The 23,668-nt window shown below is 40.6% G+C and overlaps 1 protein-coding gene across 5 annotated transcripts in view; it reads left to right on the forward strand.

The window, feature by feature from the left end:
* SORCS1 (sortilin related VPS10 domain containing receptor 1) overlaps positions 1-9,160 on the forward strand; it is a 591,753-nt gene extending 582,593 nt beyond the window's left edge. The window contains exons 25-27 of one of the 5 annotated variants that reach the window (XM_012450170.3): positions 3,616-3,721; positions 3,839-3,999; positions 5,546-9,160. In XM_012450170.3, coding sequence (XP_012305593.2) covers positions 3,616-3,721; positions 3,839-3,999; positions 5,546-5,553 — 275 coding nt within the window. In that variant the 3' untranslated portion in view covers positions 5,554-9,160. The remainder of the gene's footprint in view (positions 1-3,615; positions 3,722-3,838; positions 4,000-5,545) is intronic. The other 4 variants (XM_012450169.3, XM_064373893.1, XM_012450171.3 and 1 more) reach the window with 4 other exon arrangements.
* The last annotated feature ends 14,508 nt before the right edge of the window (positions 9,161-23,668 follow it).

Consider the following 23,668-nt stretch of genomic DNA (forward strand, 5'->3'; position numbering starts at 1 on the left):
ATTTTGAGTTTGTTCTCATACATGCAACTATGACCATTTAGCACTTCTTACAAGAAAACTGTTATTATTGTAAATGTTCTCATTATCATCGTCCCAGGTCCTCATGAATAATATATAAAAATTCAGTGCATTTCCAAGTTCCTCAAAGGATTTTAGAAATGACATGTGCATGTGTGCAGCTTAGAAATGGTGAGTCATTTGGAATACTGCTTGTATCCATGTTTTATTTTGTGCATGAATAATGGCAAAAAACTGCTCAGCACTTTCCCCTACACTTCTACCTTGTTTAAACTGCAACTGGAGAGGGTTAATTTATGCTAATTCCACACAAGAAGCTAACGCCCATTTATCACAAGTTTCCATTCCTCGGCAGAACACATACAAATGCACCTAAGTATTGAGCAAACTAAGAAATGTGCTGCTGTTGTGTGGAGCGATAATAGGTCTGTTTATATTCAGGCACAGATCAGTAAGCAGAAGCCACCTCTGGAACACAGAGGGCAGTGGCAGTCAGTGTCTCACCACTGCTGCTTCCTGCTTCCTGCCTCTGAGAAGTGGCAGAGATGGGGAAGGCAAATGGATAACATACATTTTAGAACTGGGATACAGAAGTTCATTTTCCCAGAATAATATGCTAATTACTTAAGTGTAAATGATTTAGAATGGAAAGGTTTAACCTGGGGATGGGGAGAGATAAGAGGAAGGAAAGAGAAGGGAAAAGAATTCGTGTGTGTGTGCATGCACATATATGAAAGTTTGCTTTCTGTGTTGCTGAGAGCTTGGACAAAGTAATTTTCTCTCTTAGTTTTCCATGTATTTTAAATGCCAACATTTTCAAGCAAGCTCAGTATTCTTAGTTGCTTCATATCACTGGTAGTCTGGTTATGCCGAAAGAGCATTTAGCTAGGAGTGAAAAGTTTAGCTTTGTTTCAACCTCTCACCATCCTAATCTGTGGCCCCTCTCTGAGCCTCCATTGTTCCCTGACAAATTAAGGGTTTGCATTGGAAGATTGCTTTTAAAAAGTTCCTAATATAACTTCTTTGATGTGATGATGGTATTATGATAATAACGAGAGAGAGAGAGAGATCTTATCTTTTCGAGTTACAGGTGGTTAAATTACAGGTTTTCCAAGATTTAGTTCAGAATAATCCAGTGGTTTGATGTTGTGGGGAGTGGATAAAATCAGACTGGCTGTCAGTTGATGGTTGTTGAAGCTGGGTGGTAGGTTCATTTCTGTATTCTATGTGTGTGTTTGCATGCATGCACATAAATATCCATCCACATATACATATGCATATATGTGTACATATACCTGTCTTCCAAACTTAAGAGTACATGATTTATTAGTCCTACTGCTCCTTTTAAAACTTAGTATTTTAATTTGTGCCGCTTAATTTATTTCTTGTGTTATAGTCTTAGTCCTATATTATGTCTCAGAATTATGTCTTTTACTGAAATTAGCCCAGGGTTGAGTATATAGAAAGTGTGTGTGTGTGTGTGTGTGATGATTCGAGTTCAAGTCTGAGTTCTTCTGTTTACTAGCTCTAAGTCTTTGTAAAACAACATTAACCAATGAGAACTGCACTGTTATCTGTTGAATGGGGATCATAGTCCCTGCCTTCCATTTGTGAAAATCAACTGTGATAATGTCTGCAACATATGGAAGGTGTTCTCTTCCCCCGATGACATCCTACTAATTGCAGGGTGAGTTCTGAAGAATTTCTGGACCTCTGCTGATAGCATTGAGAGCTTTCTCTTCTAATTTTGAACTGAAAGAAACTTTGTCTTGGATGTTTCATGGCAGTGAGACCCCAACCATCTTTTACACACAAACTCACCTAGTCCCATTTCAAAACTGAGGTGATGCTTGACTTACAGGGAAGAGAAAATAGTGGGGGGTTCTTTACATTCAGTGCTTCCTGAAAGCCAACTCTCCCGAAATGACTATTTTCTGAGAAGGAAGGGTGGCTTTCATTTTTCACCAAAACTGTATGGTTAGATGGAAGATGCTTTCCAGTATCAATACAGAATGGCTGAGATGTAATCCTGAAAAACTCAGCCAGAGCAGAAGCCACTGAGAGTCTCGTCTGAGACCATCAGTATTATAGTCTTATTCTTGAACTTTTTAACCTGGGTGACTAAAGTGTTGCCCTCTCAGCTCACACCAGAGAAAACCACAGAAAATGGTGATTAAAGGTCACCTGTATTTCTGGGTATCAGGCTTTGCTTAAGTTGATGGAAGGTAAAGGTCAGCACCAAGGCTTCCATGGAGTACATGTGACTTGTCTTTTATGTGTGAACTATGCTACATTTGCAAAATGTCAGTTGTTAAGAGGGTAGAAATTAATTGCAAAGTCTTACAAGTATGACAGGTTTGACTGTGAGATGGGGGAAGGTGTAGGGGTGGAGAGAGGTGTTTTCCAGACTGCACTTTAAGAGGAAACTCAGGGAGGGAGACTCTTGTATGGACGCAGAGGCTTCTGGTTTGTCTGAGAGAAAAATTCACTGTATTTGAGAGGCTGGAGCATCTTGGTGTGGGCTGTCGGAGCTTTTGGGAAGTTGTGGAAACAACCAGGTTGCATTTCCCTCCTTCAACATCTGAGTGGCTGCCCTTGTAAAATATTCACTTGGACGTCAGTTTCCTGTGTACAAAAATATAAGCATGTTCCATTACTTCGCTGTTCTTTCTCTCATGACAACTTTCCAATTATTTTTCTCACATGACAATGGCTGGAGTAGAGAGGTGAGGGGATGGTTGAATTCACAAAAATATTTTTTTTAGGTGGTTTTATTGGCCATCTGTTTGCTTCGTGGAAAAAGCTTACACTCAGAGCATAATAAAATATAATATTATAAATATTGATTAATAATAATACTAGCAGCAGTAGAAATGAAATCTAGGTCAGGCCTGGTGGCTCACGCCTGTAATCCCAGCACTTTTGGAGGCCAAGATGGGTGGATCACAAGGTCAAGAGATCAGGACCATCCTGGCCAACATGGTGAAACCCCATCTCTACTAAAAATATAAAAATTAGCTGGGCGTGGTGGTGCATACCTGTAATCCCAGCTACTCAAGAGGCTGAGGCAGGAGAATCGCTTGAACCCGGGAGGCGGAGGTAGCAGTGAGTCGAGATCGCGCCATTGCACTCCAGCCTGGCAACAGAGCAAGACTCCCTCTCAAATAAAAAAATCTAATAATTATATGACTGAATATGTGCCTGGCACTTTTCTCAATGCTTAACATACATTAGCTCACTTAATCCTCATCAGAACCCAAGGAAGTATTACCATTATCTTTTTTTTTACCACATAAGGTACATTAAGGTGAAGTAACTTGCCCAAGACCACATGGCCAGGTAGAGTGGGACTTGAATCCAGGCAGCCTAGCCCTGGGGTCTATAATTTTCATTGCTTTGCTGCAGTGCAGGAACATTTGGGGTGGGAGTAGGGTGGGCTCAGATGCATCCCAGGGCAGCCATGTGACATGCATCTTGTGTGTATACCCCACCTGTTTTTCCAGGACTTACCATGCTCGTGCATGAACCATTTGAGCGTCTCACAGAGTCTCACCTGCCCAGTTCTCTGCTCATGACCATGTCTTGTCTTCCCCCCAGCCCCGCTGGTGGACCTCACTCCAACCCACAGTGGATCTGCCATGCTGATGCTGCTCTCAGTGGTGTTTGTGGGGCTAGCAGTGTTCGTCATCTACAAGTTTAAAAGGTGCGTGTCCCTCCATCCACATCTCCCCACCCCCAACCTCTTCCTTCTCCCTGACAGGTCCAGAAGCATGTGTTACAGTGATGTGCATAGCAGTGATGGTTTCTATTAATATTTTAGGAAGATCCCGGGCATTAATGCTTATGCCCAGATGCAGAATGAGAAAGAACAAGAGATGATCAGTCCAGTCAGTCACTCTGAAAGCAGGCCCAGTGTCCCTCAGACTGAACTAAGGAGGCCTGGCCAGCTTATAGATGAGAAGGTGGAATCCCAGCTCATAGGTAAATGATTCCCAGTAGCCATCAGCTGTTCAGCTGAGTAGGCAATGGCTGACACTCTCTCTAACCCCTTTCTGGCTTGACATAACCACTTTCTTCTGCTCTAACACCCCTGAGAGAAACAGCTAAGATGGCTCTTTCCCTGCTTCCTCTCATTGGGATGGGGAAAAAAAGAACAACAAACCTCTTGCTTCTATCTAGTTTTTTTTTTCTCTCATTAGTTTATTATTCCTCCTTTTGCAAAACCCTCCCTAAAATATTGGGCTTAAAATGTTAAAATGTTACATGTTTATGGGCAAAGAGCAAAGCATTTGCTATAATAATATATAAGAAGGAGAGGCCTCAGAGGCTAGGGCTGGTGGCTCAGAGGACTGGGCAGGGTTTGCAGGACATGGTATGTATTGACTAGAATGCAACATGATGGCCTTAACTGGATACAGCTCTAAAGAGGGCAAACTGCTTCAGAATGCTAGTAGAGGAGTGACATAACGAGAGTGGCCAGCCTCATCATCCAGGGCATTTTTTTTTTTACATCTAGTGGTAGCTAGGAACTTTCTCTCAGGAGATATGGCACCTAAGAACTTGAGAACAAGAGGCATAAAGTTTGCAGACATCCAGGGAGTGGAGCAACCTCAGAGAGACCACACTGGTGGGTGAGACTATTACATAGCAGATTAGCAAATTTCTTCCTCTTTTTTGACTGTCCCTTAGCAGAAATTGTAAAATAGACTTTCTCATATTTCAACGGAGCTCTCTCTGCCTGTGAAGTAGGCACAGGAATCCAACAACTAGGTATGGAGAGTCTGACGTTCGCTTGCTAGTAGATCCTGCTATTTATTGCAGAAAGAATTTTCCAGGAAGTTAGACAAACCCATGAAGCCACTATTGCTGATCCGTTTCTCTCTTTGGTTCCTCCTGTCTGTTGGCGCTAGGAGTTGAAGACTTGTATGTATGATCACAGCCAGATCCTGCACTGCTGACAACAGTGGATAAATTACCTTATAACCGTTTCTGTTCCACTGTAATGTGGTTATGCCAGACCACCTGGCCTTTACATAACATTTTTAATCTTACTTAGAAAAAAAAAGAGTATATAAATGGAAACATGACCCTCTTTAAACAAATATGAGAAAGGTCTGTGGCTGTGTTAAGGAGAAATTTAAATGTAGTAACTGGCTCCTGTCATAGGTAATGATAAGAACGGCAGCCACATCTGGTGTCCAATTTTCACAGTGCACTTTCTTTTATTTGGGGAGACAAGGTAATAAAAGTGTAATTGCTTGGGGTTAAAAAGAAAAAAGGCTTTTCTGTCTTCAAGTCCAGAGAGCATTCACCCTGTCTACTCATTCCTGAAGCTTCTACGTGCATTTTTTGGTATCATTTGGTTCTCAGTTGCATTTCCGTAGGGTATGAAGCATAGCCTGTGTTTGCTTTATTAAAGTAGCAATTCCTCCTTCACCAGGAAGCTATCACAGCACATTGCAAAGTGTCTGACACCTTTCCCTTTCCAGTGTCATTAAATGAGTAAGTGTTACACGTTTTCTCTTAGGAGAGTAGCTTTACCCTCCCCTCCCTCCCCTTCTACTCAACCTGGTGACTCATCTCTCCGATTGCAAAGAGCAAGACACGCCACTCCGCCTTCAACGCCAAAGCGGGGATCTGCTGGGGCACAATTTGCAATTTAAGGAAAACCCCCAAAGGCTACAGGCGACCTGCTGATCAGGAAAGAATTTCGCTCTTGTCAAGTACATCATCCTTCATGACCACTAACTTTGTGTTTTTTTCTTTCCTTTGTTGTTCTGTTTCCTATTTTGCCAGGAAGTATTTCCATAGTTGCTGAGAATCAAAGCACAAAAGAAATCCCTACCTATGTAAATGTTTGAATGGAGGACGCCAGTAAAAAAAAACAAAACAAAACAAAAACAAAATATAAAATATAAACAATCAAAATCCAAACAAACAAACACTCACTGCATCGGGACTTTTTAATTCTTCAGACACAGACAACAAGGGTTTTTAGCTTTAAGCCTGTGCATGTGGACGATACTCTGAGAACACGTGTGGAGGGGCAGTGTACAGGTGCTCTATTTTAATGGAAAACACTCCCCTCTCCCTCTTTCTTCTCCTCTCTCTTTTTTCTGATCGGTCGTGTTTGTAGAAAATTCACAACATATATAGGCCAAGGAAATCTGCATGTATTTTTGGAAATATTCTTGGCTCTAGATTTATCAGCTATTTTAGCATTAAGGGCTGATGGGTGGATTAGCTACCCCAGCTCCTTTCATAAGACACAAAGACATGCACAGGAGTTTGAAACCCTGAGCTGTTTCTCTGTTCCACTTTCCATATTGTCATCTCCCTTCTAAGTTAGTTAGCTTTTGTAGCTCTGTTGGTCAGCAGTGGCCACAAGGCTGCTTTCTGTACTCTCTGTGGCCACAGAAACAAAGATGGGAGTTCAAGATCCCTGTATGTAGGTAGAATAGGGAAGGAAGGGAGGCAGGGAGGCAAAGCATGTCAGAAACGGACCTTGGTTTTCTGTTTACCTCTTCCCACCATGATTGCTTCCCCTTGCAGCTTTCCCTACTCCTACCCCAACTGCAGTAGGAAATGGAATCCCATTAGTTACCCATTTTCCTGCCTTCACATGTGTCTGTCATCCTTGTGTGGCCATGATCTGTTGATGTCTTTGAACCTCTTCCCTCCAAACCCCAAGTAAGTTGTCCTTCAACTGTTCTCAATTTTTCTTCCCAAACATGTTGCTAGATTCTGGACATTAACCCTAATGTTTCCTAAATAGCGGCCTGGCCTCTGCCGCCCCTGCCTCCACCACTTGCAAGTTTCTGATCCCTCTGTCAGTTTTGAACATTCCCAAGCATGCCAGTGTCTGTGCCCATGGACCTCGCTGTATCCTGCACAGCAGGGTTCAGTCTCATGTATCCTTGTCTCTTCCTCTAGAACCTGCCTTTTCCCACCTGGAAACATATACTGTATGTGAAAGAGTTGATATATGCAAAGCAATTCAAACCTGGCCATGTACTTTGGAAAAGAAAGCATAGAGATGAATTGTGGTGTTCTCACAACTTAACCAAAATCTCGTGCAATCTGATTCTAGAAGAATCTTGTGAGAAATGTTTTGAATGTGTGGCGATTTTGCAGGGTGATTTCCTCCTGTGATGGTTGCTGTTACCCAACATTTCCACTCTCACAATAGAATAGAAACGTTTGTGAAATTGATTTTAACTGGAAGGAGAAGCAGGTTAATGGACTTCATGTTTAAGAGTGTCAAAAAGTCTGAGAGAATAAATGGGGGGAGTCTTGTCTTACCTTAGGGTGAGAGTTTGACATTTAGAATGATCCCAGTGATTTCATGTGTGCTCTCTGACCTCTGAGTATCATTAAAGGAAAAATTTAAGTCTGTGTAAAGGAGAAAAGTAAGCTGATTGATTGGCAAAAAAAGATATTGGCACAAACCATGAAGAGATCCCAGTTTTTCCCAGGGTTATCATGAAAGAAGGCCCAGAGAAAGAGGGAAACAAAAGCCTGTCCAGCAGAGGTCCCTTTAGTATTATGGTCTGGGCAAAGCCCACTATAAATTATAGGAGCAAGAAGTTCTGATAAACCTCTTAGTGAGTTCAGCCTCCTCCTTTGCTGTGTCCCTAAGCCAACAGTGTAACAAAGGCCCTGGTGATAATGAGGGTGTCCTGAAGATCCTGATGTCCATGACTTTATGTAGCTCAGGCGCAGAAAGAATAGCAAAGCTGCTGTCAGAAGTGGATCAGGCAGAGATGTTTATGGTTGAGGATACCCCGTATGAATCTGAGAAATTGGTTATGCCTGAGGCAGCCACCTATCTGTAGAACTCGATTGATTCCTAACCTGCCAGGCTTCCTATCTCATAGGAAACATCCTCATTGATCCTCTTCAGTTGGAGTCTCCCAAATTTAATCTGGAGGACAAAGTGTTGGAAAACCAAAAGAGGCTCAAACCAGCACAGGGAATCCTCAGAGTTGCAGTTCAATTCATCATAATTAGAAAAGTATGAAAAAAGAATAACAGTCTTATTCTAGCACAGTGCCTTGCCTAGAGTAGTAGTATGAAAATTATTTGTTGAATAAATGAATGGAAAGACATAGGGAAGAATAAGCTGTAAATCCTAATTAAAAATAGAGGTAGACATGAGATGCCTGGCATTTTGGAAAGTGACCAAAGATGGCCAGCTAGAGATTCAGCATCTCCAAGGTCCTCATGTGCCTCTCCTCAAAGCTCCCTCCCATCTGTAGGAGATTAGTGAGGCAAAGTACTGCTCAGAGAGGACCTCGTTGTTCTCATGACCTTAGCCAGTTGTTCTCAAAGTGTGTTACCTGGACCAGCAGTATCGGAATCACTTGGGCTTGTTAGAGATGCAAATTCTCCATCCATACCCCATACCTACTGAGTTAGAAACTCTAGGGGATGAACAGGTGTTCTCTGTTGCTAAGCGATAGTGAGCCTGGCCATCTATTTTAACAAGCCCTCCCAGTGATCGTGATACATACTGGAGTTTCAGAACCATTGTCCTAGGCCATTCCAGCTGAATCTCAAAGAGAAGGCAGTAACAAGAGCCTACAAATGGGAGGGACCTAAGTGCCTACCTACTCACTAATAGCAGGTGCAAACACACAAGGGGTTTGGTGGGCTTAAGGTCAGAGGAGTGTGTAGGGAAGTATGTATGTGGAAGGTAAGATTCAGGGCAAGCTAAAAATCCAATCCTGCAACGTTTTCCAAAATCCCAGAAGGCAAACTGTGCATGTTCTACCCTGAACTACCCAACCAACATTTTCTCCCTTGCCTTATTTTTAATTGGATTCACTGTCCAAAATGCAGAGGTTTGCTTTGCTTTTTTTTCAGAAGTTCCAAACAGCAACTTTGAGAGCAGTGGGGTGCTTGGCAGCTTTTCTGTGTTTTCCAGGAATCCAACTGAGCATTGAAATCTCTCATTTGCCAACTTATTTTTATAGGAAGCCAATTTAAAAAAAAAAAAAGTTTTCTTATAGTATTGGAACTACTTCTAATTTTAAAATGACTTTTTTGATGTATTTTTTGTTAAATACTATGTAGTGTAATGTATAATTGCTCTTGTTTATTGCTTTTACAATCATATTTATTAAACAGATAATGTCTCTAAGTCTTTGCCTCAGGTATCTTTTTTTTAATCCTAAACCCTTGGTGTTCATTCTAAATATAGAAGTGTTACATTATAGGATTTCATGAACGCTAATTGCATAAGAAGTAGTAAACACCACAGGTTCGAGGGTTTTTGCTTTTTTATCTTTTTACTAACAAGGCAGAATGTATCTACTACCTGAATTCTACTTGGATTTCAATGAACTCTACAGTCTGTTACTTTATTAAATTACTTTGATTTAAAAACTAGTCCAAACTAGTTATTTTAGAATGAGTATGTATTCATTATTATTAGTTCAGAATTAGAAATTATTGATGGGAAACAATTCCATTCAAATTTGTTCATAACCTTGTCGTTACCGAAAGACCAAACCTGCATGAAATGAACTGAAACATGGGGAGTGGTAAAACAGCAGATGAGTGAACACAGCTGTGGACCTGGGTTCGCCTCTGGCTATGCCAGCTGTGTGACCTTGAGCAAATCATTTTAACATATAAGAGCTTTAGGGCTCTGATGCACATAATTTGGACACAGAAGATCCCTTCCAGCTCTGCCTTTCCAAATACTATGAGTGGGTGAGTCATTCCCAAGAGTCTCAAATATTTAGCTGAAACATTTGTACAGACATAAAACCCTCCTTAGTCTTCCCAAAGGCCTGCCAGACACAGAGTGGTGTTGCCTCATTGGCTCAATCATTGGCATGTGTGAAACTCCCTATTGCTCTAGGTGACCCTTAACCTTTCCATTCCCACAGATGAAATTCCTGAATCTTTATTCCTTTCCAGGCCAGATCCCATGCACCTCCTTCCTATCAGGGGCAATTTATCACCTGTGTCAGGCAAACAGCAAGCATCCCCATACATGGCAAACAGAGGGGAGTTAATACAGAAAATTTGTTGCTGGATTAATGGAAGAACAAAAATCCCAAATCAGAGCAGGTGAGGCAACCCTAAGATTCACTTCAATAGGACGCCTCTCACTTCCCGGTGCTGGAGAGACACAGGTATTACCAGAGCCCTGGAGACAGCACCACCAGGTTGAAGCTGAAGTCACGGGGGACTTGTCTGGCCGGAGCTGTGGCCATGGAGGAGATGTGACTACTACCTGTCCTGTGATGCTGCCTAAACAGAGGAGTAGGGAGAAGTAGCTTGCTTTCTCCCTTGCTCTGTTTCTCTCAGCTGTTGCCAACCCTTTTAACTGTACACCCCAGTCACAAGCCAGTCGGCAGTGGAGCCTGGGAAATATTTTCTGGAATACTCCCAGTGGGGAGTGGGAAATGGATTTGATAGTACACAGGCAGGTGACTGGCACATCACTCCTTTCACTGCCAACCCATATCATAACCAATGTATCTCCCCCAACCCCAATGCGCCAGGTACGGTAGCTCGCACCTGTAATCCCAGAGCTTTGGGAGGCCAAGGCGAGTGGTGGAGACTGCTTGAGCCCAGGAGTTCCAGCCTGCAGTGAGCTGTGGTCATGCCACTGCACTCCAGCCTGGACAACAGAGCACGGATCTTGTGTCTAAAAAATAATATGTAATCCCGGCACTTTGGGAGGCCGAGGCTGGCAGATCACATGAGGCTAGGAGTTTGAGACCAGACTGGCCACATGGTGAAACTCCCTCTCTACTAAAAATACAAAAATTAGCTGGGTGTGGTAGTGCACGCCTGTAATCCCATCTACTCTGGAGGCACAAGAATCACTTGAACCCAAGAGACAGAGGTTGCAGTGAGCTGACATTGTGCCACCACATTCCAGCCTGGGCAACAGAGTGAGACTGTCTCAAGAAAAAAAAATAAAATAAAATAAACAAATAGTAGGTGCTTCTTTCTCTGCCACTTTGTTCACATACTTCCCTTTAAACATCACATATTTAGAACTTGGCTGTATGCAAATGTGTGGCACTTAGCCTTTCTCACCAAATTCTACACTCCTTTAAAGGAGGATCTTTATTTTTTTTTTCCTCATTTTATTCTTTCAGAATTTAGGACTGGGCATTGCCATTAGGGGGCACTAGATAAATGTCTGCTGGAACTCAGCCCTTGATTTTCAGCTTTGTGTTGTGAGCAAGTCCATTTTATTCAGCGATGATCTCTGAGGTGGCTTCACAGCTAGCACCTCTAATTACATGTTCAGTTGGTGCTTGTCAAGAATCAACATATTCTGTTACCACTCAAGCTGCTGTACTCCCGGAGCTATTCTTAGATATTAATTTAAGTGAAATAATTGTAGTTTAGGAAGAAGAAGAAAAAAAAACTGACTAGAAACTAGCATAAAAAACAAAGGTCTAAGTTTGATTTCTGGATTATTACATAATTTGTTTACCTATTTCCCAAGGAGTTAACAGTACTATGAAAATGCATGTGAGTCTGAGGCTTGCATAGTAAGGAAGTGCAAAATAATTCCAGATGGACAAATACAACGAAATGGCTGTTATAAAGTTTTCATGTTAAACACATGAAAAGGGACCCGTGTTTTACAGCATACAGATATTTATTGATCAGTATGCTGTGGCCGCTGCTTTAGGTGTTAAGAATCTTTTGTGAACAAGGCCAATAACAGGTCTGCCTTTATGTAGTAATATCCGAATAGGAGCCATGAACAAATTGTATGTTAATGTAACATATGTAACGCTGTCATACATATAAGATAATTTCAATATATCAAAATGTAAAACGTGATCGGTAACAGGTTGGCCAGAGTGACTGGGGGTGGGGCAGGAGACGGAAAGAATTGGTCCTCGGAAAGAAAAATGTCTAGATGCTGAATGAGAACCTTTTCAGGATCTGAAGGCTAAAAAGGTAACAGCCACTAAGACACTGGCTAGAAACTAGCATGATACCTGGTGATGCCTGTATCTCTCCACTTAGACACCTGCATTGTCCCAATATGTTCAATAGCAACTTTGAACAACTGCACCCAGGAAACAATTTTGAACCTAAACAACAATTAGAAATGTTTCTGAGTTTAAGGGAAAATAGCTCTTCCATGGCACATGCGCGGTGTCTTCCCCAGAGATCATATATACAGTCAGTTGTACTATTATGTAATATACGTGTTTCCAAATTCACCTCACTATGCCGAATGGCATAAAGAATCCCATAAAGCTTAGGGGAAAAGATGGGGCTGGGGCACAACACACAAAAACTTTGTCATATCTCAGTGTAATGGGTCTCCGGACACATTTTTAAACCGGAACAAACCAAATAGAAATGGTAGCATAGTTTTACACACACTGAATGGTGAAGAAATACACAAAACACTTACCTTGAAAATACTTGAAGTTTGCTTATAAGAGTGGGTGCTGGAATCCTTACCGCATGTGAGTTGTTATGAAGTGGTAGAATGGAAGTTACCTAGAATCAGACAGAAATTTGTAACATCAAATATAGATAATATGGCTGTAATACACAAGGCAGTGGAAGCGTCTGGTAGATGTTTGAGGTGTGTGTGTGTGCACGCATGCTATGTGTTTTTACACAGCTGGTTTTGGCTGAGTGTAGTTTTCTGCATTCATTTAGTTTTTCTCATTGACAAAATCATGCATAAGCAAACACAGCATTTGAATTATCCTCAAATTCTTCCTTAATATATCAATTACATTAGAACAAATTTACATTGTCAAAAAATGCTTGATAGCAGAACTGACTGTAATTTAGGTGGTAGTTTAAAACTACTGGTAGAGGGAAGAAGCCCTACCTGACAGCAGAGGAAACAGATGAGGAAATACTGCCAATCCTCATTAAAATTGTCATCTCAGACTGAGGCCTTTTGGTGTAGGGACCAGCAGCCCTATTCACTTACACAGACCTTAGAACATATCCAATTTCCACCTACCCCAGCAACAAATATTTAGAAACAGGCTTTGGCCCAAAGAATGTTAAGTTGTGGTCAGAACCCCTTGTTAAAGAAAAGCATGGCTGGCTAGGCACAATGACTGACACCTGTAATCCTAGAAATTGGGGAGGCCGAGGTGGGTGCATCACTTGAGGCCAGGAGTTTGAGATAAGCCTGGGCAACTTGGGGGAAACTCCTTCTCTAATAAAACTACAAAAATTAGCTGGGTATAGTGGCACACCCCTGTAATCCCAGCTACTCAGGAGGCTGAGGTATGAGAACTGCCTGAGCCTGGGGGACAGAGGTTGCAGTGGGCCAAGATTGCACCACTGCCCACCAGCCTGGGCAACAGAGCAAGACTGTCTCCAAAAACAAGCAAACAAAAAAACATGGTATGACAAAGACATTTATAAAGTATTTGACGAAAAGTAAAACAGCTACTGATTTGAAATGTTTAAAAATAATCTCAAGGCCTCTAGATAATCATAAAACACTTTATGAACAATACTAAGTAAATATTTCAATGTATGCATTTATATTTATCTTCATAATACTTCCCGTTTATGTGAATAACAGCTTATAGATGCAGAAAAAGGATTCAGTAAGCACTATGTATGAACTAGTTAATAATCATATATGCATATAATAAAATACAGTGTTTCCATTAAAATTCTCTTTCTAAAGAATATTTAAGGACATGAGAAATTTTTCCTGTGAGGTTAAGAGAAAGCAGAATGTAAGACTTTACATAGTATTATAATTTGTACAGAAAATAAATAGGGACAGAAGAAGATGAAAAATAGTAACACAAGTTATTTCTAACTTGTAAAATTATGGGTGTTTCAGTCCCTTCATCTTTGTTTATATATTGTTTAAGTTAGTCTAGTATTTGCTAATTAATTTTGTAATTATTGCAAAAATATATTTCATGATATGTAATGTTTATAGGAAAATTCGTAATTGTTGACAGCATATACTTAAATTCCTTTAGTAAGTTAAAAACTTCTCTAGGTAAGACAATTTTTTAACCTTGTTTATCAATTTAAATTTGTATTGAGATACAAATATTCTTTTGCAATTGTGGCACCTCCAGGTTAACTCATGAGATTTCAACTGTTTAAAATTTTTAAACTGTTTAACTTTGTGATCCATGTGTATATATGTAACATATATGTACACACATATGTATACACACATATGCATGTATGTGATTAATAAAATTTTATAGTATAAAAGGTAAATATGCATAGATATTTACACATTATTTAAATATATGCACATGCACATAGAAGTGAACACTTGCATAGATGTAAAACAATAATACGATAATAGTAGTTATGGGTCATAAACATACAGAAACATGTGCTATTAATGGGCCTATACTCACTGCTTGGCTGTGTATTGAGTATCGCAAACCAGTAGTATCTGAAGATTATATTGTTCTTCGGTAATCATGACTGGGGTAAGCAAGAGAAGTGAAGGCAGAAGAGTTATTTCTAGGGGAGAAGATGCAAAGCTGCTGGAAGACACCCTTGCCTTAACTTGTGTAGCAGCCTTCTTAACTGCCCAGCCAGCAGCCACTCACTTCCCTTAACACCTTTCAGCCACAAGAAGGATGCCAACCTTATTTACTTAGTAATAGCACCAAGATATAATACCTCACATGCACACACATACATATACACACACTAGACAAATGAGAGGGACTAGCCTCACCAAGTATTTGGTGAATAGCTGGAGGCAGGAGATTCTCATTGGCCAAGGCTAGGGCACAGAAGCAATGCTGATAGGATGTAAGTGAACCAAAGATGCAGTGAAAAGTCCAGGGCCAAACACCAGTGTGAGCACCTGTGACTACTAAGTCCAAAGGGCCAAAGGCTACCAAGATATTAATTCCCAAGCAAACAGTTAAACGTTACCTAAAAATAAAAGATGTGAACGAAGCAAAAGTGTAGAAAGAGAAAGTTGTGAGTGAAAAATATATTAATGATGAAAAAACAGTAAAAAGCAGCCACCATTTTGAACATTATGTGTCATCTGTGCACCCATTATCTCATTTAATCCACATAAACTCCCGAAGTAGGAATGATGTTCTTCTTTTACATTTGGTGAAAGTGGAGCTCAGAGAACTGAAATGACTCACTTGTTCAAGAAGATCATGGAGTAGCAGGTCTGCATGACACCAAGATGCTCACTTTCCTTCTGTGCTGTATTTCTTCCTAAAAAATGATTAAGATGTCAGTCTCATCTTTAGGGCATATGATAATTGAAGGGTTGGGCTAACTCACAGAATGGGTCAAGAAGCCTTTGAAACTAGGTGGGCCTGAAGCTTGGGAAACTTAGAAACCCCGCTGGATCTGTTCCATATCAAAGCCCACTCATGTGCTCCATTAAATCTGAGAAAACTGCTCAGTATAACGTAGACAGTTTTCCGAATTCTTCAGTGTGCTGCATTTCAGATGGTGCAAAAGCAAGGCAGACACAGTTGTTCTTAGTGACATGCATGGCCAAGTTTCTGTCTGGAAGAATGCCCAGAAAAGATACAATTCTTCCTTCTTGCTCTGCAGAGCTTTTCTCCTGGTTGGGATTTAATACATGTCCCTAGGGATTTATGGAATCAAATCTGGGCATCTGGAGAGGGAGGATAGATGTAAGTTGGTAAAATCTCTCTCTCTGGTCAAAGTACTACACTGGCAAGCACATGGGAAATAATTAACCTGAGATGGGATTTTTCTATAGAAATAATCTGACATGGCTTCTAGGAAATCCAGGAGGGCAGATTCTGTTTGTTTTAAAATGGCAGGCAAATCAGAAAGATGTTTCATTGGTTTAGTGCATCATTCTAGGCGTTATTTCCAAATGTACTGTAAATATTGTATCTTTTTAGCTCTCTTGAATTTACACAAATGTAGTCTCAACAGTGTTGAGACAGAAGAATGAAGAGTTTGATGTAAGTAGAGGTCAATGGGCTATAGGAAAGAAGAGTTAAAGGTAGGTGATTCATGGTACATTCACTATGTTATAAAGAATAAAGGAATACGTGATTTAAAACTTGCAAACACTTTAAGGTAGGTATGTTCATTTTATAACGTGGAAACATCAGTCTGGAAAGTTCAGTTCACTTGTCTAAGATCACATAGCCAGGAAAGTAGGAAGGTCAGAATTCCAGCCCATGACTCCTAATCCTCTTTCATTCTACTCATACAGGTAAGCCACAAATAAGAGATGGTTCAAAACAACAAAACTCCAAGTTCATGCAGTTCTCTGCTCCAGATGTGGTTGTTGGAAAGAGTTTGCATGAGGAAAGGAGTTATTCTTCTAAATGCAGATGCCAAATTCTTCCTCAGCCCCTCTTTGAGTCACACAAATAGAGACTTACTCCTTTTGACCTTAGTTGACATGGTTCACAGGGGAGATGGACCATCTAAGCTCTCTTGAACTAAAGAAATGATATTTGCTACTCACTTTGGTAAACAAACGGATATAGAATAAGTATTTTCCAAACACCAGCACTAAGTCATCTGAAACCCAGCAGCTCATACAGCACCCAGAGTGCTGCATATAAGTCATATATATGGATATGGCTTAACCTATTGGAGATGGGATCCCCTACATAATTTTCATCCTTATGCATGAAGTTTCTCTTCAGTGGTCTCATTGTAGGGCAAGACCTTCCTTATTCACTTTTTCCCATGAGTAGGAAATTTCTTTAATATAGAATGAAGCCTTGTGGCTCTATTATATCTGAAAACATTTTACCAAGCATTTTTTGGTTGTATCGGTTTTTTTTTTTTTTTTTTTTTTTTTTTTTTTAACTGATGAGAGCCTACAGTATTATTGCAAATAGCAAAGAGCTAGTTTGGGATGTCCTGATAAGTAATGAGGCATTTTGGAACTCAAGTGGGAAGGAATAAGTAAGCAAGACAGGAGAGGACTGGTGAGGCAGGACTGATCCAATCTGAGAGACTCTTTCTTGAATTTAATGTAATGTCTGAAGAGGCATACAAAACTTAGGCTGTGCTGGGCCCAAGCCCATAGGTGAAATGCATTACCTCCAGATTCTAATCAGTGATTGTGTCAGGAATTTAGCTGGTGGTCATAATCCAGATGGCCCCTGAGTATCCACAATAATCATTATCAGTCTGTTATGAATAAGGGACCTGAATGAGAGGTAGGCAAAGGCTAACTCTATAGGACAGAAGGTGGCAGAGACAAATCAGGGCATCTGGGTTCAAGGGGCCATTGTCAGGTATCTGGAGTCTCAGCAAAACACTGAGGTGAAGTCTGAGTCCCCACATCTGAGACACGCAGTGAAGACAAATTAATAGCTGAGATTCACCAAAAATATGTGTTCAGAGCTAATCTCAGACACACCAAACCCACATCTAAAAGCATCCTAACCTCCCAGACTGAAGTGACTGGTGACTCCTAACATGCTCTTAATCCTTGGTGCACTGGTTCTGGGACACAGGGGTTTCCAGTTCCTCCAAATTCTCTGGGGATGGATTATGTAGTAATTTCAGAGCTTCCTTGACAGTCCCTCGAAACTGGCATGAAGAAGGGCCACATAAATAAAAGTAACTCCATTTGTTATCAGGCTCAAAGAAATTTGTGTCTGTGCTTTCTTTCCCTCCACGTCCTTAACATTACTGTTTTTCCTTTATCAACAATGACTTGGTCCCAGTTCTGGATAGTTTTAGGGGACAACAAGTAAAGCAAGTGAACATGTAACCAACTTGCCTTGAACTCTTTTGCAGATGAAATGTTTGGTGAACCAGCAGGTTTGTGTACTTTGTGTATATGCAGATGTGCTCTTTTTGGTAAAACATGTGGTAGGCAGTTTCTAGGAACAAAACAAAAGCAATGCCAGGATGGCTTATTAAGTATATTACAGTGGCCCACTCTGCATAATTTCAGAGGCATTACAAATGGGACTGCCATCCACTCCTGGGAAGCAGAGGCAGAAAGTAACTCCACTTGAGTTTAAATTTTCAGAGTTCAGGTGATATCTATATTAAGAATCAAGTCAGCACTGCTTTGCTAGAATTATAGATGCACAGAATTCTAGAGATCAAAGGGAAATTAGAAGTTATTCTCTAAGTATTTTTGAGTGCTGATTATGTGCTTTGCATCATGCTAGACCATTGACTTGACCAGTCACCTCATGTGACCAAGTTTCAACAATTTCCTCATGGACACATAAGTTAACAGCAAATCAAAGACTCTTGCATCTTCTTTCCCAAGCCACATTGCTAGTCTTGGTTCTTTTCTCCATGGCACCTTCCTCTATCCCCATCTGTGCAGAATACAGCCAAGATCCTTAGAATGAGTAGAAAAAAATGCAAGAACTTTGAGAAAAATAACTTCCACAAAATCCATGTTTTGAAGTCATGGGATGTCTCTCAAACCATGAGGCCAGGTATAGTGGCTCATGCCTGTAATCCTAGCCTTTTGGGAGGCTGATGAAGGCAGATTGCTTGGGTTCAGGAGTTCGAGACCAGCCTGGGTAACATGGCAAAACCCTGCCATGGCAAAAAATTAGCCAGGCCTGATGGTGCACATATGTAGTCCCAACTATTCAAGAGGCTGAGGTGGGAGGATCACCTGAGCCAGGGCTGGTCAAGGCTGTAGTGACCTGTGATTGTTCCACTGCACTCCAGCCTGGGTGACAAAGTGACACCCTGTCTCAAAATAAATAAATACAGAGAAAACAAATAAAGCATTTGTTTATGAGAATATTCATTCACTCATCCAACAAACTCAGTCTGAATAGTGAATGACAGGACAATCTCTGAGTGTCTGACTTTTAAAGTAGCAATCTAGTCATCAACTAGTAATAAAAAGAATTCTAACCCTCACTTGCATCTTTCAAAGAATATTGCTGGGGACGTGATTCATAACTTTAGCAACAATTCTCAAAAGCACCTCTTTTACACCTTCCAATTTTCCCCTCACAACTGCTTGGGAGTCACTCAGTCAAATCTGCTTCCTCCAGCTTTTTCTTTATCTTCCACTTGGGGGTGCACTCACCTCCCTGGGCTCTTTATTGTGTAAACCGGTTTAGATTACGGCATAAATCTAATCTCTGGTCTAGTCTCTACTCATTCAACTGATTCTTCATTCCAAAAGATTCCTTTTAAACAACTAGATGAAGGGAAGAGAGGAGAATGTTTACACTTTAATAAATCTTGTCTGAAAATTGTATGTATGAATACATCACATAAGAATTAAATTGTGTACAATCACATTCCAATTAAAAACAAAATAAAACTTTGAAAAAAGAATAATTAGAGGACATGGCATCAGGACAATTTGGTAATATGTTAAACATGAGAAACCAGAAATAAAGAAGACTTGAATGTGGTATGTAGAGCCTGAAGAATAACAATTCTCTTTGAAAAAGAGGACGTTGGTAAACATAATGGTTTGGGATTTAAATTGCACAGAAGAAGCAATAAGGACTGATGATAACATTGGTGAGAGGTGCCAGCAGATAGCATAAGGACACTAAAATCTTATGAGGCCTGGGAGCAGTGGCTCACGCCTGTAATTCCAGCACTTTGGAAGGCCAAGGCGGATGGATCACTTGTGGTCAGGAGTTGCAGACCAGTCTGGCCAACATGGTGAAACTCTGCCTCTCCTAAAAATACAAAAATGAGCCAGCGTGGTGGCATGTGCCTGTACTCCCAGGTACTCAGGAGGCTGAGGCAGGATTCTTGAAGCAAGAATCTCTTAAACCTGGAAGACGGAGCTTGCAGTGAGCCAAGATTGCACCACTGCACTCCAGCCTGGATGACAGAATAAAATTATGTCTCAAAAAAAAAAAAAGTTCTAAGAGGCAGAGAAATGTAAAAAATCCCAGACATCGAGGGTACTTTAATGAAGGAATAAAAAAGTTTTAAACGGCTGGGTACAGTGGCTCACGACTGTAATCCCAACACTTTAGGAGGCTGAGGCAGGTGGATCATGAGGTCAAGAGATCAAGATCATCCTGGCCAACATGGTGAAACCCCTTCTCTACTAAAATACAAAAATTAGCTGGCGTGGTGGTGCACGCCTGTAGTTCCAGTTACTCAGGAGGCTGAGGCAGGAGAATTGATTGAACCTGGGAGGCAGAGGTTGCAGTCAGCCGAGATCGCACCACTGCACTCCAGCCTGGCGCCTGGTGACAGAGCGAGACTCTGACTCAAAAAACCAAATAAATTTAAAAAAAAAGTCTTAAATGCATAAGCAGTCCTGGAAGGTGTCGCTATGAACAAAAGGTATATAGTCGTAATGGTGATTCTACTTCAGAAAGGTCATTTGAATTGTGTTGAGTCTCTTTTTTGGGGGCAAGAGGCCAAGAGTATAGTATATTTTCTAAAGATCCATTGACAATTATTAATATGCTTTTTGGCATTTAAAGTGAAATTCTTCAGTTATTTTTAAATGAAAAAAAAAAACCCTTATTTTTGTAAAATACTTAATGGCCCAATGATGCCACATAAATAAACCAAATGGAGTGTGACTCTTCTATATTTCAATTATTCTAAAGAAACAAGCCATTCAGTAGATGTGACTCCTAGACTGCCTTTTGGTAATAGCTATTTGTATTTCATCCTTATTTGTATTTCTCATGATGGCAAGCTACTTAGAAATTGCTCTAGGAAGGCTAGTGAATGGGATTACAAAAGGAGATTTTTATCAATGTGCATGGAGTCCCTAGTAGCAAAGCCTCAATTCACAAGATACTAATGGATTTTCCTGCACCAAAGGTCAGGTTACTGGAGTCAGATATGAATTAATGTCCTGGGTCTCCCTCTTACGGACTGTTGTGGGCCAGCAAGGTTTTCTTTTCTTTTCTTTCCTGGTCCTTCCTCTATTTTTATTTTTATTTTCTTCTCCTTCAACCCAATTGTACAACATGTAATATACAGCAACTTCAAATGGTTAATATGTGGTTTAAAAATATAATCTAAAGAAAATATTTAGTGCAGGGTCTGGTATGTAGTAAGCACTCAATAAATGCTGATTAGGAACCATAGCAGTAGTAAGCAATGCTAGTAGCAGTACAATAGTATAAATGTTTATACCTGATTAATAGATGATAAACATGGCACAAATGCAGTATTGTCATATATTAGTTTGGATTCTTTAGAGAAACAGAACCAATAGGTTGTGTTTGTTTGTTTGTTTATTTATGAGACAGAGTCTTGCACTGTCGCCAGGCTGGAGTGCAATGGCATGATCTCAGCTCACTGCAACCTCCACCTCCCAGGTTCAAGCGATTCTCCTGCCTCAGCCTCCTAAGCAGCTGAGATTACAGGCACCCACCTGTAATCTCAGCTACTTGGGATTACAGGTAGGGGTCAGCTACCCCAACCAACCCTGGCTGATTTTTTGTATTTTTAGTAGAGACAGTGTTTTACCATGTTGGACAGGCTGGTCTCAAACTCCTGACCTCATGATCCACCCACCTCGGCCTCCCAAAGTGATGGGATTACAAGTGTGAACCACTGCGCCTGGCCTGGAGAGATTTATTTTAAATAATTGGCTTACATGATAATGGTGCCTTAGGCTGAAATCCACAGAACAGTCTGGCAGGCTACAAATCCCAACAAGAGTTGATGTTGCAGTCTCGATTCCTAAGGCACAATTCATTCCTCCTCCTGGGAGCACAGTCTTTTCTCGTAAGGTGATTGACTGGGTGAGGCTTACCCATAATATGGAGGGTAATATGCTTTACTCAAAGTCTACTGATTTAAATGATAATCAGATCTAAAATAAAATGCTGTCATGGCAACATCTAGACTGTGTTTGACCAAACAACTGGGCACCATTGCCTAGCCAAGTAGGCACATAGAATTACCCAGCAGACATCATCAGTACCCCAGTCTATTCACTAGCCTGGCAGGTAAGTAACTGGCATTTGTCCCTTTCCTTCCCCCTTTTCTCCTAGTGTCCTTGGTCAAATCACTTCTCTCTCTAAGCTTCAGTTTCTCTGCTGAAATACATTGTTCTAATTTCTAATGTAGGTAGCCAGTAGAACTTCATATATATATATATATATATATATATATATATATATATGAAAGCTGGTAGATTGTCATTGTCTAAGAAATATCACACAAATATGTGACAATCTTGAAGAATAAAATATAACTATTTTCCAGATTAAAACAAAAACAAAAAACGAGTGTTGTTTGGCACCTCAGCAGGAGGTCTGCCTACTTTAAAGGCATGTCAGATGGCTGACGCATGCTTAACTATTCTGTTCCCATGGGAAAGTCTAGCCAGGACAGGCCTTAATTTATTCACATGACTAAATTAAGATTGTTTAAATGGACAGAGTGTAACAGGACTTGAGATGCCCCCATCATAAACCCAAAAGCACTGGGAAGGAGAAGTCAAAATTCTGCCTTTGCTAAAGCAGCTACTAATGCCTAAGGACTGTGACAGAGTTTTGTCTTATTTTAGTAAAATTAAAAATATTAACTGTTTTTGCATCAGCATACTTTCCTCAGAGTAAAATAATGAAGAACAGCACTTATAACCGATAAAAGAGATAAACAGATAAAAGAAAAAGAAGAAAAGGATTAGAGATAAATTTCTCTAGCCAGGTGAGGAATGAATAGAGCACTTTTTTTTAAATATCAGGAAGGTTCCATATGGTCAAGCACAGCCAGGGTGGTGAACATCCTGACAGGGCAGTTCAGAGAGCAGCAGCTCCGGAAGAAATGGGCCAAAGTCCATAGAGAGAGGGAGCAGAAAAGAGCACAGAGTCACACTCCTGAACAACCAGAACAGTTATTCCAGTGTTCTCATGGATGATCCAAAACAGATTCTGTTTTTTGTTTTTTTTTTTTTCTGAAACAGAGTCTCACTTTGTTGCCAAGGTTGGAGAGCAATGGCATGCAATCTCGGCTTACTGCCACCTCTGACTCCTGGGTTCGAGCAATTTTCCTGCCTCAGCCTCCTAAGTAGCTGGGATTACAGTTACGCACCACCACGCCCAGCTAAATTTTTGTATTTTTAGTAGAGACGGGGTTTTGCCATGTTGGCCAGGCTGGTTCCAAACTCCTGACCTCAAGTGATCTGCCCACTTGGGACTCCCAAAGTGCTGGGATTACAGGCGTGAGCCACCATGCCTGGCCAGCCCAAAATATATTCTTATCTTCATCTTCCATTGTAAGTCCTTATCTTTCTGCTGTACTTAAGAGAAGCATCCATGTCTGTATTTACTTAAGAAAAAAAGGTTTTAAATAATGATGAAGCTAAAAGCCTCTGTGATCATCATGAAAAAGTTCACTACATTTCTTCTGGGAGCAGGATTAAGATAGAAAATACAGAGCATATTAAACAGAGGATAGATCATCTTCCAGATTGGCTGAAACAGCAAAGGCAATAGAGAGTATTCTGGGATATAAAGCTGAACGTTAGTGATAGATCATGGAAGACCTTAACTACCAGACTAAAAAGATAGGTCTTTACTGAGAGGAAAATCAATTGCAAAACCTTTAGAACTGTTTAGCAGTGAAGTGGTATGCTCCGAACTCTGCTTTTAAAGTTTACTTTGGAGCAGAGTATAAGATGGATGGTATATTTGTTATCTATCACTGCATAAGGTATGGAGCCAGATTTATGCAGCTTAAAACAACATTGTTATATCTACAGTTTCAAGAGGTAGAAATC

This window comes from Aotus nancymaae, unplaced genomic scaffold (genome assembly GCF_030222135.1).
Source record: "Aotus nancymaae isolate 86718 unplaced genomic scaffold, 86718_ANA_hifiasm-v0.15.2.pri h1tg000010l, whole genome shotgun sequence".
Classification (NCBI taxonomy): domain Eukaryota; kingdom Metazoa; phylum Chordata; class Mammalia; order Primates; family Aotidae; genus Aotus; species Aotus nancymaae.